The sequence below is a fragment of the Solanum dulcamara genome, chromosome 6 (assembly GCF_947179165.1).
Source record: "Solanum dulcamara chromosome 6, daSolDulc1.2, whole genome shotgun sequence".
Taxonomy (NCBI): domain Eukaryota; kingdom Viridiplantae; phylum Streptophyta; class Magnoliopsida; order Solanales; family Solanaceae; genus Solanum; species Solanum dulcamara.
This window is the reverse complement of record NC_077242.1, coordinates 8,924,174-8,940,110: the sequence shown is the minus strand read 5'-3', so window position 1 is coordinate 8,940,110 and position 15,937 is coordinate 8,924,174. Positions and strand designations below refer to the sequence as shown.

Here is a 15,937-nt window from a genome sequence, read left to right as displayed (position 1 = left end):
TTTTTGCAATTGTGAAATTGAGCAACGTAAAAAATGGACCTTGATAACTCAATCTTAAAATCAAGTAACTAGCTCATGCAGAGAAGATATCACTCATTGCTTAAACTATCGATGTAAGACTCCTTACACCCCTCCTCACATCCAAAACTAGACATCTGAAGCATGAGAATTGGGGCCAACACTGGAAAACAAGTATTGAGAAGAGTCTTGAGTTGATATCATGATAAAAAATAAATGGATCTTAATCGTAATTCAACCCTAAAAACTCAAGAGATGAGGGTTGTCTTAATCATATTAAACAGATCACTTATCCATTAAAAAATCAATGTGAAACTCTTGACAAACAATAAAGTAAGAAAATGGAAAATAGACTTAATTATAACGACGATACAAATTATATATTATTTCGAGGTTGTGTGACATGTTCAAAATAATCAAAGCTTCTATATTTCTGAACGAAAATTGATCCTTGAAGGCGTCCAAGGTGAAAGTAAAGCCTCCTTAATATTAGTCACAACTCCTTTATTGAAAGGATTTTTAGCGCTTCCGTACTGCTGCCTAAAATTCTCATAAGCTGTCTGCCACAATAAACCAAATAAAAGGATCACATCAGAGGATATTAGTTTCAGTACATATGAGTTAAATTCCTAACAAAAATTTCAGTATATAACTTATAATCTGGATTAATCGGATCAGTAGGTTATGAATATTAAATGATAAGACAAAACGAAACTTATATTAATGTACTTGACATGTTATAATAGCATATAATCTGTATTACTTTCCATGCTGATTATTATTTGCAAATTTATGATTGATTACCTATCCTTTTAATAATCTAATAATTCACTTACATAAAAATTAAACTCAATCATAGTGTGACATTCTAATTTTGGCTTCTTAGTCATTGAACTTTAATCTTAGGAATAATAGTCGCAAATGGCCGGGTTGGCGGATTAAGAACAGGTCAACATAAAATGAGTTCTAATTTGACTGTCCTATATTACATATAGGAAAAAGTGGGTTTGAGTGACAACAAACGGATTGGGTAACAGATGGTTTAATTTATTGACTCATATTATAAATGATATTCTACTTAAGAATTCACTATCTGGATAAAACTCAATAATTTGATAACTGATTTACAAGGCATATTTCGCATTATTATTTATCTTCATCAAGATCTGACCTGACCACGATCAAAAAACCGATTCCATCCCTAGGAATCGAGTCCCATGACCCATATTCTTAAGGATCAAATATGGGTTGAAACCCAAATTTTCACCACTTACAAAAATCACTCCTCAACCCACTAAAATATGGACGAGTTGAACAGATTAATCAAATAAATAAAATATGAGCTCATTTTATCAGCGCTACCCATAAACAATACATTAGATATTGGTAAGTGAAATTGAGATCAACCTGATTTGTAGCAATGAGATACACATGATAACAAGTCAATCCACCAACAAAACACGCAGCAACAAAACTAAAGCATGCCAACGTCAATGTCTCCGGGCAATCTCGCACCAAACCAATCAAACCATTGCCATTGCCACCATTCTTTTGTTGAATCTTTAGACATGAGAAACCAAATATGTAGACGAAGTAAACATTTGCAATAACCAATAGCAACACATAAAGTCGATAATTCCTCTGCATAAATAGGAATAAACAAAACAAAATTATTAGATGCAAAATATTTATTTATCGATCTTCTTTCGTAGATTTAAAAAATTATACATACCAGTCCAATGCATTGACCAATCCAAGGGCAATGATGGTCAAATTTATCGACGCAATTATCACACACAATGCAATGGCAGCTCCTAGCCGGACGATATATGTTACAAATACGGCAGTATTTTAATTTCAATTCCAAACCATTTACAAACACTCTTTTGCTTCTTACTCTCCCATTTTGTGTCGATTCAGGGGATGGTGATTCATCGTTTCTCGGAATAATTTCAGGATCAATGACACTAACCATTATTAAGTTTGCAAAAACCTGCATTTTAATGAAATATATCATATATTATTAGTCAAAGAAGAATAAGAATTATAGAAAGTTTAGTTCAGTGACTCACAATTAAGGTCAATAGCACACAGAAACTGTTTATGATGTTGGAATTTTTTGATAAATACTTTGCAACATAAACAGAAAAAACCAAACTTGATAGACTAATACAGACTATAGTTAATAGCAATCGTCTTGGATCCGGCCCACATATCAGTAACCCTTTGAGATAAAATACCTGCATAATTGGAACAATTCAAGCCAAATTTAGAACTAGTAGAATTCGGAAAAAAAAACTCCTCTGTATTTGTGAAGTGATGTAATCGAACACAAACAGTAATAACATACTTACATTTTTTCCTGGCCAAACGTGATAAAGTCTGACTCGTTTCATTTGATCTCCACGACGATCTTGTGGTACATTCTCATCGTTATGCTTTCTAATTACAACAATCTTACGCCATAAGGTGAATAATATTTTCTTAATTTTTGCAACAAAATCAATCTCAACTTCCTCTATCGATGAATTCAGTGATTCTGCTGATTCGGTAACCGTCTCCACGAGTAAAATTTCTGGATTCGTTTCATTTTCTTCAATAGATTGTTGCAGGGAAGCCATTATTCACTTGTGCAATGAAAAGTTCAAAGGCGGGTGTTTAAAATTTGAACCATTATCATTTATCAGTAACTAACTTCTGAAAAAATGAATTTTAGGCTTGGGCCTACTTGTTGGGCCAGATTATTGATCCACAAAGTATACACATTGGGGAGAAGTGGGTAAATTCCCACTTTTAACACATGCTGTCAAATATTAATCACTATTTTAAAAGCCATCAACACATTCAATCACTCTGTTGACATGGAAAAAGTTTTAGACAAAAAATCTTCTACTTAAACAAGGAACCCAAAACCGAGTGAATACTGAATAGTGAGTCAGTCATAAACAATTATTGATTGGATAGGTACGATCAATCCATTCTAACTACAAATATATATATTAAAAAAATCCTATTTACTTTTTCACCTCATGAACGATTCATGTGGTTCAAACGTTTATAAGTTCAAAACGATTCATGGTGTTCAAGAATTTACTAGAGTTTCAAACCTCATGACAATTCATAATGTTCAAACTTTTTGTAAGTTCAAAACTAAGGAACAATTAATGGAGTTAAGATTTTTATACGTTTCAAAACTTAAGAACGATTCATGGGGTTCAAAATTTATAATTTTTTGCGCTTTAAGTAGGGCTATGTTTGTTGAAATTTTATCTTCATATTCAAATATAGCTATTTCTCTATCATTGTTCAAACGACTAGCTAAAAACTTATAGCAAACTCGAAAACTGGCCATCCCACTTGACTTTTACTTGTGGAGTAAGGAAAGAGTTCAGTAATATATGTCTTGGGCCTGGATCAAGTATTTGGGCCAAATTTGATTTTGAAATAGAAGCAGAGCCAACAGTCCAACAACAAGACATTTTCTACAACGACGACAAGCCGCCACAATCAGTATAAGACTCCGATTTCAAATTGCACAGTGAAATGCACGTACAAAAAGTGAAAGAAGAATCAGAGAATCATTGAAATGGAGAACAAGGAAAGTTTGAAGCTTGTTGTTAAACTCACTATAGCTACTTGTCTTACAGTAGCCATTTCCATATTCATAGCAAAAAGCTATCACAAAGTTCGAAAACACAACAGGAAGAAGCAACAAAAGAAGCATTCATGTTATCTTAATGCTGAAATCAAATCTCAATCTTCTTTCAAACGAGTTCTTGCCGATAACTCCTATTCTCAATTCAAACACCTCAAGCTTGACAACAGCAATGGTACTGCAATATAATTTATCTATTTTTACCTTTTTTTGAAACCCTAGCTGAATTATTGTGAATGTATGTGATAGATGATTCTACAAATTTGCATCCGTATAAGGAGCAGATTACCGAGTTGATGAAGAGTTCAAATGTTGAATTTATGGAGCATTTTGGTGGAAATTTTGAAGATTTTACGATGCGTGAATCATATGTATGGGTTGAGAGTGACTCTCAATTGCTGGAGCTTGCGAAGGTGTTGAGTAAGGAGAGAGTGTTTGCAGTTGATACAGAGCAGCATAGTTTGAGATCATTTTTAGGCTTCACAGCTCTAGTTCAGGTTTTGTTCTTCGCTTGATTAATCATGTGCTTCCCATTGCTTGCAATACTTGCTCAAATAGTAACCATTTGCAAGTTGTGCTTAAAGTGTTGTTAAATGTCCTCGACGGAAATCAAAGTTTTTTACTGAGATTTATGTCATTGATGGATGCATTTACATTGTTGTCAACTTTAATCACTCAAAATTGTAACGAATGCTCCACTTCCGTGCCTCAATCTCTGCTCCCTTCTACTGTTACCATAAGTTATCTACATACCAACCAAACACTTTAAAATTATTTTCTAGGGAAAAACAATTTATACATCATAATGTACCTTTTGCATGTTCTGAGCAGATATCAACTGAAAGGGAAGATTATCTTGTGGATACAATAGCTCTGCATGATGTAATGGCAATTCTTCGGCCTGTATTTGCCAATACGGAAATTTGCAAGGTGACCTTGTTTATTTATGAGCTGATTAATGGTTATGTTATGTTTATTATTTAATATATAAAATGCAAGCTGGTAACTCAGCACTGTACCAGAAAGGTATTTCACAACCCACACTTGTGGTGCATAGTGCTTATCAGAATAGCTAGCCTTTTGCTTCTTCCTAATACTCCCTCCATCCATGTTTACTTGTCCATGTTTGGCATACTACTGGAGAAGCACTAAATAAAATGATAATTTTACTATATCAGCCCTAATTATTATAAGCAAAGGCAAATCTAGAATTTCTACAACATGGATGCACCACTAAAAACAAGAAGAAAAAAATGTATTAAATAACTCAACATCCAACCAAGTGCACCATAGCCTTGTTATAGCATGGGTGCCAGCAGATAATATTATACCAATTTTAGAAAATATATTCATAAAGTATCTAGTTTTACGGAGAGACCATGGGTTCACGTGCCCCATTTTTAGTATATAAATTCACCACTGATTATAAGTCTATCTCACTCCTTGGGAAATGAATTGGAAGTAATTAAGTACTCAATGATAAGGGTAAAATAGGTATAAAGTGGTAAATTATCTCTTGGTTTTTCAAACTGGACAAGTAAAATTGAACATCTATTTTTAGTATAACGGACAAGTAAAAGTGGACGGAGCGAGTAGTTCTCAAGTGACTCATCAAAAGGTGTTGTTTTCCCTGTTATAGGTATTCCATGGTGCAGATAACGATGTTCTATGGCTTCAACGGGATTTCCACATATATGTTGTTAATTTATTTGACACTGCAAAGGTAAGGTGTCAAGTTAATGTATGTTCTTTTGTCTGATGAAGTGAAGATTTTAACTGAAGATGCCTAGTGTGTTTTTCTTGTGTATGATTGACAATGATGTTTCTTATTTAGTTTTAAGCTTCTGGTGTTTTGTTTTATTCCAGGCTTGTGATGTGTTGTCTAAACCACAAAGGTCTTTGGCATATTTGCTGGATACGTACTGTGGCATTGTCACAAATAAACTATTACAGGTATAGAAAGAAGCTTGCTGGATACATCATCTTCTTTTACATACTTTTCTATTTCCTCCATGGGTAGCTGTTGCTATCTTTACTGTTGATGAGTTGTGATGGATGGATTTTTTTAATCTGTATTTCTTTATTATTATCAGTGTCATTTTTTTGGTGGATTTGATTTCTGAGTGGAACTTAGGAATGTAATAGATTTTCATAGAATTATGGAAAGGAATACGATAATGCTGTGTGGGTTCCAGATTGTATTTATCTCTCTCGAAATGTTAGTTTCATTTCCCTTTTTCCCTGAGCAGATGCACTAAGACTAATTTGTGTCCCTTGAAGCTATTAGATGAAAACTGCAAATTAATTGATTATGTAGGCAGTGTGAGTGTGTATGACCGCAGCACTGGTGCTGCTCTTCTTGCTACCATCTCTTACTTAAATTGGTAGCGAAACAAGATTTGCACTTATACTGCCTCTGAGCAGAGTGGACACTTCGAAAAGGAATATAGACACTGGCAATTTCTCTTTGGAATAGGTAACACTGTGGTTTATGAACATAAAGTGGCTGGCCCTTATCCTCTGGTCAGCAAACACGATTTTCAGTGGATACATTGGTAATTTGAGCATATTTCATGCTATACTGTAGTGTTGGTACACTGCTCTTATAGTTCAGCTGGCAAAATCTTGATCTAAACTACAGTTCTATTCTTTATCAAAACTTTAGAAAGAAGACTGGAGGAAACGCCCACTTCCAGCTGAAATGGTGCAATATGCTCGAACTGATGCACACTATTTGATGTACATCGCGCAACGTCTTTCTTGCGAGCTCAAACAACAGGATACTGGTATGGGTCTCCACTTATATAAACAAATAAACATTAGTCTTCTACTCTCCTGACTAATATGTGGAAGTGTATAGACTTATTATCTATATGAGTGGAGAGTTTGCTGAGATCCTCTCAGTATACACTTTTGCAAACTTGTTAGTTGGATACAAATTATGGTTTGTTGAGCATCTCTGAGGTTGAGAGGAAGTGTGTGCTGTTATTCAGCTCTTATACTATACAATCAAGTCCTTGGAGCCATGTGCTGTAGGAACTTTTTACTAATATTTAAAGAGTTCAAGCCCTCTTTCACTTATGAAGGGTTACTTTTGCATTTATTAAATCTGTAAACCAAATGTGACATGAAATTTGAAGGAACTTAAATAGTTCTGCTATCCCAATTTATATGACATTCTTTTTGTATTGTGGCATTCCAAACATTACCATTTTTCTAATGCTATTATTTATATAACTTTCACATGGTTCAAGCGTTCACATCTAAAAATAACCAAATTTAAGTTGTAGTGATCTTTTCTCATCAAGCTTATCTTGTAACTATTACTTCAATACTTTCTTCTACTACAAACTTGTTTAATATGCTAGTTAGAGTAGTACAATCCATGTGTGGTCACATAAAATGGAAGGGATTACATAGTATAATTTGCATCCTTGCTGGACCTAGTGTTTTAAGGTGACATAGGTTTTTTGAAGGTCAGTATGAATAGGTCCTAAGCAATATCTGATAATTTGAGTGAAGGATAGTGAATAGTTTGGGGCCTTACTGCTGAAGAACTCTGTTGGAAGTAGCTTAAACTTACCAATGTTCATTAAAAAGGTCGCACTTCCACTTGGGTGCCCATGAATACATCATGCTGATAGGAAGTTTGTTCTTAGGAAAAAGACCATAGAATGGTAAGTTTGATTTGCAAAAGTTGTTAGCAAAACGACTAAGATGTCAAAGCTTTAAATATAACTATACTATAACTGTGGATAATGGCTATTTTTCTATTATTCCAGTGGTGCTTGCTATATTTTGACGTTGGGATAGATGGGCTTCTGTGGTTATTCACTGTCTAGAGGATAAAGGATTAACTTTTATAGTTTCCAAAGGTCTATGAATTTTAGTATGAACTTGTGTGTTAGTAGAACATGTAGAGAACTTCTAATATTTTCTAACCCGAAATTATTTAATATTGGAACGGGACGGAACCAAACAGAGCAAAATTGATATTGTTATCTCTTATAGCTAGCCCCACCTAGCTTGGGGTTGAGGTGTAGTTGTTGTTCTTGTTATTATTATTTTTCCAAGGTAATCCTTTAACTAATTGACTCATCTGAAGTATCAAAATCCTGAAGATATTTGTGTAACAGAAAATTCGTCACATCTCAGAGACAAGTTCAGTTTTGTTCTTGAGGCCACCCGGCGTTCCAATTCAATCTGCTTACAACTTTTTTCAAAAGAGTGTGAAACTTACCCAGGAGAGTCTGCTGCATCATCTATAATCTCACGTTATCAGAGTGATCAAGGAAGTTTTATGTTAAGTTCTGATGAGTCGAAGGTACGATTCTTTGTATACTCTTTTTCTTCTTTAGACAGCTTGATTTCTGAGTGCTGATTACTTCTTTTTTGGTGTTAGTTCCATGAACTCGTGAGGCGATTGTGTGCTTGGAGAGATTTAATGGTAAGTGGTATTTGGATCATAATATAATCTCTTTATCATCATAATGTTGTGTGACAGATTCTTTCAATCAAAAAAGCATCATCGTATTTTCTATGAACATTTCTTGTCTACTACTGATGGAGATAGATGGTGAGCTAATTGGGGGAAGTGGCCAGATTAAAAAGGATTGCTATCTTTTTTCCCCTTAAAGAAGGGGTTGATAGCTGAAAGGGCTTTTCTGTGCTCTTCTTCGCAAGAAGTGGGCAGTTTGGTGTTGTGGCACCAGAAGGAAAAGACCGTGACCGTTTGGTGATAGTTGAGAGTGCTTTTTATATTTTGAAGATTGCTTCAATTGGCTAATAATGTGAGTACTGCAAAGGCAGTATATTGGGTGAAATATTTGGTTTTAAATAACAGTAAGGTCTCTGTGTTCGAAGAGAAATGTTAGTACTGATTTTCCAGTGTTTTATTTTTTTTCTTTTGTTTGAATACAGTTGCTTCATCTACTCAATGTTCAGAGATAACTAGAAAGTATAATCTAAGTAGCTCTAAGCATTGAAGGATTGCCATATATGCATTTTGAATGCTTTGTTGGTACTAATTGTTAGAAGTTAATTTCAGAAATTCTGCACATACCTGATTCCTTTTTGCATATTCCATTTGTTATTACCAATACACTTGTTATTTGATCTTTGTATGATTTCAGCACTGGAGAAATTAAATAGTATATAGCATATATACGCTACCTGAATGAGATTCCATTTATAACCTCTTTCTTTTTATGTAGAGGTTAACATCTCAAGTTGTTCAAGATTTCCATATGCATAACTTCACTTTAACATCTATTTGGTGCACTTGTTTCTTAAAACCCAATTTCGATTTTTGATATTTTTGCTTATGTTCTTTGAGCTTACTTAATTTAATTTGCGTCTTTCTAGGCTCGTGTACATGATGAAAGCTTGAGATATGTTTTATCTGAGCATGCCATTATTGCACTTGCGGCTAAAGTACCTACAACAGAATTGGATATATGCAACACCATATCAGAAGCCGATCAGAATCTAGACTCTCAGAGTAGTAGCAGCTTATTTCAGTCTCTTTCATCTGTAGTTTGCAGTCACTTGGACGACCTCGGGTACTTGTTTTTTGATGAAACAGGAATGAATGATGACAATTGTAAGTTGATTCTTCAAAAATGCCTTGGGTCGGATGGGAGTTGTCCTCTTTCTGTATACAACTATGCTTTACTGTCCAAAATTAGCTTGAAGATGCCAGTTAGATCTGCTTTCAAGCAAAATGGACTGAAAAATTCGAAACAATTTGCTAAGAAGGCTTCTCGGAAGTTGTTTGTCCAAAAATTTTCTTGCAAATCTCCTGTTTACCACAATTGTAGGATTTTTGCAAATGACGGAAGATTATTATGTTATTGTGATCGTAGAAAACTTGAATGGTTAGTGAAATATTGGGTTCTTTTTCTTGTCTTCTTCTTCAATGATTGATACTTGAAGTACATATGGGCTCTGAAACCTTGTTGCAGGTATGTCAGCCGAAATTTGGCAAAACTTATTGAAGAGGACCCTCCTGCTATAATGCTTCTTTTTGAACCTAAAGGTCGCCCTGAAGATGAGGGCAATGATTTTTACATCCAAAGTAAGAGAAATATTTGTGTTGGCTGTGGTGAAGGAAATCACTATTTACGTTATCGAATCATTCCTTCATGCTATAGAATGCACTTCCCTGAGCATTTAAAGAGCCATCGCTCTCATGACATTGTCCTTCTTTGTGTGGACTGCCATGAAGTTGCTCATGCTGCGGCTGAGAAATATAAGAGAAAGATAGCTACAGAATTTGGGATACCACTTTTTGTTCGTCGAATAGTCGATTCTAATCAAAATCAGAATTCATTAGAGTCATCTGTGCCAAAGTTAAATGTAGAGGAGGAAGGGGTATCTCCTTTGCAGTTGCGTACAGCAGCCATGGCGTTACTACGTCATGGATCAAGAATGCCAGCTAAGCGCCGAGAAGAATTAATAATGGTATGTAAGTTTAGCATATATTTAGTATATACATGTATTCTTAGCTAATTTAACTAAAGGAATCTTCAATATTGTATTGCTTAATTTGCTAAAAGCAATGCTTAGATTTAAACTGCTCTTCTCTTTAAAACTGCTTGCAACCATAGAAGTGCTAGTTTCTTGGTGGTGTGGCCCTGTGGATCGCTTAATGGACCTAAGAAGTTGATAGATCAAGACTTAGCATCTGGTGGATGGCTGAATTTAGAACTTCAAACAGAATGTATTTTCTGATTAGACACTAAATGTGTGTGATAACAAAAGCAGGTCACTTTGTTGCTGGTGCCAACTAGAACAACAACTATGCCTAAGTCCCAAACAAGTTGGGGTCGGATATATGAATCCTCACTAACCATGTTCCTGACAATGGTGCCAACCACAACGTTCTTCAAAGTTTAAGTAGAGACAGTTTAACTTACACAAGGAAAAATGCTAGTTTATGTTAAATGGGTTATAATTCCATATTTGAAGGTCAATGATGATGTATGATGGTTCAATATTCGATTTTACCACATTTGATTAAATAGGCTAATAAACATAATTAAATATCATAGCATACGTAGATAACATTGTTGTAATTAATATTAAGTTAAGAAATATCAGCATAATTAGATGTTAAACTTAATAAAAGAAGCAGATTAGATGTTAAAAATACGAAAAGTTGTACATAGTTCCAAATTTTTATGATAGGAGACAACTCAGAATTACATGTAATGTCCAGACACTGCACTTTTAATTTATTTTTCTTAAAACACTTTCAATTGAATTATTCAATAGTATGAATTTCATCCTTCATGTTTCAGTTCTATCAGTATCTAATTTCAGAATTTGTTGAAAACCCTCCAGGTTTGCATTTCTCTGCTATTGACTGTGAAGTTGTAAACTTATCATCTTAGTTCGCTTTCACCTTCGTCTGTTTCATTCTTGTTCTTTTTCTATCTCCTTTCCTTTTTCCTTTTTCCTTTTGCTGCCCTATTTTATGTGAGTAGTTAATTGTTGTTTGATGGTCATTCTATTCACTCAACAACAACAACATATCTAGTGTAGTCCCACAAGGTGGGGTTTGGGTAGAATGTATATAGATCTTACCCCTACCTCACATAGGTAGAGAGGCTGTTTCCGAAAGCATATCACAAAATATATGGAAGAAAAGAGATATAACAAGTACTAGAGGAAGCATCACACATCATATAGAAAAGAAACAGTAACAACAACAAAGTAATGTGATAATCAAAACACAAGACACGATAGGTAGCGATATAAATTGCTGGACAGAGAACTATGCCAAAAACTGCTAATACTACTGTTATTAAAGGAGAAACAGGTAGGTTTCAAACTACCACCAAGCCTAACTCGCAGAAAAATGAGACAACACTCGATTATCTACTAACCTTCCACCCTAATCTGCGATCTCCAAATCCTCCTATCTAAGGTCATGTCCTTGGTAAGCTTTGATGTGTCATATCTTGTCTAATCACTTCTTCGGCTTGCCTCAATCCCTCCTCGAACTTGCCATCGGCAAGCTCTCACACCTCCTCACTTTGACCTCTTCACATGGCCGAACCATCTCAGCGTCACTTCCCTCATCTTGTCTAGCACGAAAGCCACTCCTAACTTGTCCCAGATGTGTTCATTCATAATCTTATCGTTCCTAGTATGTTCATACATCCACCTCAGGGTCAATCTATTCACTGATAACAATTATATTTCCATTACCGTGTTGGAACAAATTATTACCTTTAGAAGAGAATTTTTCAGTATCTGGTAATTTTTCTGAAGGTCATTATCAAGAAGGATAGTATATAGCAAAGAGCAATATCTTGGTGTTTAAGCCAAAATGTTCAACCTTGTCAATCACTTTCAAGTGCTTTGATTTGGTGACACCAATTGCTTTGTGCATGAATCTGTGATGTGCTTATCAGAAAAATGGAAAAGAAGAAGACCTGACAAAAAGCTTGGTTCTATTTTATTAAAATAAAGACCAACAGTTCTTCTCTGTGAAATATATACCACTCAATGGTGATAATAATACAGTCCTCTCTTGTTAGATGTTTTAGACTGGAGACGAAATGTTTATATTTTCCTTTATTTCTGTTTCTGTTGATTCTTCTACCTTACTCTTTCTTGTAACTTGCATCCTCGATTCTGCAGTAGTGAGTTAAATTTGAATGAATTGCTTTGGTTGCACTGGTTGAATTTTGCATCATGCAATCACTTCCATATTTCTTTGTATTTATTTTTAATGTTTCTAGTTCTCTTAGTCATCTGTTTTCTGACATCTTTATTCTCTCCATGAATTTTAGTAATCCTTTCAATTTGTTGCTGAGTTACCTTGTTTAAAACTGCTAACAGTGTTGTCAAAGGCGCGCTTAAGCCCTGAAGCGAGGCTCAAAACGTGTTTAGCGCTTCGCCTCTCTTTATGTACGCTTCACTGTGGTCATCAAGGTTCTAAGGCAAACTTTTCCTTGCCAATGAGCCTCTTTTGAAGAAGTGACACTAAACAATTGATAGTTCACTTTATCATACCTTTTTTTCAATTTCTTTGGTCATATATTTGTCATTCATGTTTATAATTATTGGTCTTGGACTTAACATATATATTTGTATATTTTTCTCCCTTTGCACCTTTTTTCACTAAATCCCACACTTTTATTTGCGCTTAAAGCCCCAATGGATCTTAGAGCTTTTTTGCGCTTTTCGCCTTTGATAACACTGACTGCTAATAGTTGAAATTTTCTTATTGTCTTTGTTATTGTAGATTGTCAGGAACTATTATGGTGGACGGGAAGTTTCTGACGAAGATCTCGAAAGAGCTTTGTTAATTGGGATTAGTACTAATAGGAGAAAGCGATTTGAGAAAAAGAGAAAGTTAGCTTGCAAAGATCCTAGTAGAAGTACCACATCAGATGATAAGCTAGATAACGAGCAAGCCAAAGGAGCATGTCCGCCAGAGGAAATTTCAGATAATTCAAGCAACAATGAAGAAAATACCAACATATTAACAATAGAGGACATGAATATTAGTGATTCACATTTTGGGGTCAATGATGGGTCCTCTATTGTTCATAACAATGATGTCCCGCTCGAAAGAGACTCCTTAGTGAAACATGATGATATTCTTCCGGAGTCATATGTTGATGAAAGCTGCAATGTGTCTAATGGAACTGCTAATTCCATTGCTAATATAAATGCTACTGTATCATCCAAACGAGACTCAAAGCTCTCACTATTAGGGCATGGACCACATGGGAAGCAAGTTGTTAATCATCTACTCAAGGAGAATGGGGAGGAGCGAATTCGTGAATTTTGTCAGAGATGGAGACAAGTTTTTGTTGAAGCTGTTCATCCAGGCTTCTTACCTGCTGGCTGGGATATAATGCACAGGTTAGGAATCCACTGTCATCTCCGTCTAACATTTGATCTTTTTAAGTGAAATAGGATTTTAGACAATCAATATACAATGATATTGACCTTTCATTTTAATATCTGTGTGTTTGGTATGAAGGAGAATATTTAGGAAGATATTTTCTTGGAAAACAAGTTGGTTTCTTATTTATTTTCTAGTGTTTGGTAAGTAAACAAAAAAATGTTATCTCAAGAGCATTTATATGTAATCTAGCAAAACACCGTAGGGGTGGAAGGGGGTGGGATGGTCAAGAGGTAGGGGTTTGGGGCATTGGGTGGGTGGCGAAGATACAATAAACATAGAGTATCACTTATAGAACTTGTTTTCCCTACTTCCATTAAGGAAGTCATTTTCCTAATTTTTAAGCAACTTGTTTTCCTAAAGAAAATGTTCTCCAAAAATTTTGTCCAACCAAACGTGGGAAAGTAAGAAAACATTTTTCCAAAAAATGTTTAAATGTTTTCCTCCATACCAAACACACAGCTTCAAGATACTGCCACAAGATGAGAGGTCCAAATTGTAGTTTGTTTGAGGAGTTTTAAGTACTAATGTTATCCTAGTAGAGCGTGATTAGGACATTTTGAGATATGTAAAAGAACACGTTATAAAAAAAATCAGTCCCAACCACGTGCTATATGCATAAGCACACATAAGTGGTGAGTTTTGTCATTTCGGGAATAGATAAATACTTGGTGCTTCTAAGAAATGAACATGTCCTCCCTTCTCCTTCTCAAAATTAGCACCATTCTCTTATCATTTTTCTTTCCGTAACCTTAAAATGGAAGGTTCCATTGTTGTTCTGGTCAAATGCTATATATCTTGTGTGTGCTGGAGCTGTTAATCAGCATTCTTAGAGGCATAGATCATGGATCTTATAGACGTGCAACTTAAGTTTGTGGAATCAATTTGGGTTTAGTTGTCGATTTTGGATTTATGAGAAGCAAATAATCTTTTTGGTGACAACTACTTTTTCTTTGTTCAAAGGCACTGACGTGGCACATATTTTTTCCAGTGGTAGAAGAGAATTTGGAGAGTTCAGCGTCTACAATACTTCTGTGAAAACAACTCCTGCATCTGCTTCTGAGCAGTAGCGACTAGGAAAAAGGCAAGTGACAGATACTGCAACTTTCTCTGACCAGTCTCTCCGTTTAGTTGTGAAGGAGAGTGGTTCCTGTAATGCTGTCCTCCTTGTAATTTAGAGCTTGAAGCTCTTAATATATTATACTATATGCCTTTGGTTTTGCCCTTATCTATACCAATAAAAGTTTCAATCGTCCACTTTTTTGTGTGTCTATTCCCTTGTTACTAATAATTTTTCTCGTCATGATTTATCTGTTATAGATTTCCTTTGAAAGCTTTAGATGATTTGATATTCTTAGAAAAAAGATTAATTTACCAACTTTAGAAAACATGAAATTGAAAGGAAAAAAAAGGGAAATAAAAGAAAATGTAATTTGAATGTTGGAGTCATTTGTTTTCTGTTACACTTTGAAGGATGGCTTCTGTTCCGTTATCAGACAAGTTGCATCTTTTTATTTTTTTAACTTTTCACTTTAGAATGGTTCTTAACACTAATTTGCGTTAGGGTTTTGCATCTAGCTCTTAACATGTGTGGTTCGGCAACAGCTACTCTTTAGCACCAACGATGGGATGGCCTATAGTTCTGTACTTCTATATTACTATTTCATTAGCTGCCCTAAGTGGCTTTTGGTCATAGATTTCAAATATTTTTCACTTTATGAAGTTGAAGATGAGGTTTGTGTTTGGTTATACAAGAGAGCACTTTATTTGAATTTTATGAAGATCGAGTTGAAAAACAGGTTTGGAATTCAACTCCAAGTTAGTTTTGAAAATCCTATAACCAAACACTGGTTTTGAAATGAAGTAGCAAAAAAAAAGAGAATAATTCTCATGACCTGTCTTCTCATCTTGAGACCTTGACTTTCTTTCCCAAACTTCATCTTTTCCCTCATCTGAGTTTGTGTTTAGTAAAGTCTACAACATAGGAAAAGGATGTCTAGTGTAATAGTAAAGAGGAGAAGAGGCATCAGTATCAGAATAATATTTTGGTTGTAAATTGTAATGTTAAAGCAAGTGCCGTGTAGATGCTCAAATAGATAAACTTTATGGACTTTAGAAGGGGTGTTGCAAATAGGGTGAGCTCAGAAAGTGTTGGATTTTTCCTTGTTTCGTGGGCCAAACACACCAAGATATTTTGTCAAGTTGCTTTTCTGGACCAGCATGGAAGATTCTTCCTTGTTTCGCGTATTCCCAACCTTCAACATTATCGCGGCCTATTATTGTTTCACAAGAAGTCCAGGGAGAGTAAGATATACGTAGATCTTATATGTATTTTTGTA

The 15,937-nt window shown here is 35.0% G+C and overlaps 2 protein-coding genes across 4 annotated transcripts; one reads left to right on the top strand and one right to left on the bottom strand.

Moving 5' to 3' along the window:
* Nucleotides 1-443: 443 nt before the first annotated feature.
* On the bottom strand, nt 444-2,639 carry LOC129891755 (probable protein S-acyltransferase 6). Its single transcript, XM_055967234.1, has 5 exons — nt 2,373-2,639; nt 2,091-2,258; nt 1,751-2,011; nt 1,426-1,659; nt 444-578 (listed from the first exon to the last, which is right to left on the bottom strand). Exons 1-5 carry the CDS (start codon nt 2,637-2,639, stop codon nt 444-446), a joined length of 1,065 nt encoding a protein of 354 aa, XP_055823209.1.
* Nucleotides 2,640-3,515: 876 nt separating this feature from the next.
* On the top strand, nt 3,516-14,855 carry LOC129891913 (protein RRP6-like 3). Of its 3 annotated transcripts, none has more exons than XM_055967395.1 (12): nt 3,516-3,848; nt 3,923-4,170; nt 4,505-4,603; nt 5,313-5,396; nt 5,540-5,626; nt 6,339-6,459; nt 7,810-7,997; nt 8,076-8,120; nt 9,038-9,549; nt 9,637-10,135; nt 12,930-13,555; nt 14,590-14,855. In XM_055967395.1, exons 1-12 carry the CDS (start codon nt 3,605-3,607, stop codon nt 14,666-14,668), a joined length of 2,832 nt encoding a protein of 943 aa, XP_055823370.1. In that variant the 5' UTR covers nt 3,516-3,604; the 3' UTR covers nt 14,669-14,855. The 3 variants fall into 3 exon arrangements, with proteins under 3 accessions (XP_055823370.1, XP_055823369.1, XP_055823371.1); XM_055967394.1 differs by having other exon boundaries at nt 7,795-7,997; XM_055967396.1 differs by having other exon boundaries at nt 7,795-7,997; nt 14,562-14,855.
* The last annotated feature ends 1,082 nt before the right edge of the window (nt 14,856-15,937 follow it).

Excerpts from the sequence above, each read along its gene's own strand:
- LOC129891755 (XM_055967234.1), bottom strand. The coding sequence starts at position 2,639 with ATGGCTTCCCTGCAACAATCTATTGAAGAAAATGAAACGAATCCAGAA. Across the intron at positions 2,259-2,372 it reads ACGTTTGGCCAGGAAAAAAT|GTATTTTATCTCAAAGGGTT; the intron begins GTAAGTATGTTA and ends CCAATTATGCAG. Across the intron at positions 2,012-2,090 it reads GTGTGCTATTGACCTTAATT|GTTTTTGCAAACTTAATAAT; the intron begins GTGAGTCACTGA and ends ATTAAAATGCAG.
- LOC129891913 (XM_055967394.1), top strand. The coding sequence starts at position 3,605 with ATGGAGAACAAGGAAAGTTTGAAGCTTGTTGTTAAACTCACTATAGCT. Across the intron at positions 9,550-9,636 it reads GATCGTAGAAAACTTGAATG|GTATGTCAGCCGAAATTTGG; the intron begins GTTAGTGAAATA and ends ACCTTGTTGCAG. Across the intron at positions 10,136-12,929 it reads GCCGAGAAGAATTAATAATG|ATTGTCAGGAACTATTATGG; the intron begins GTATGTAAGTTT and ends TTGTTATTGTAG.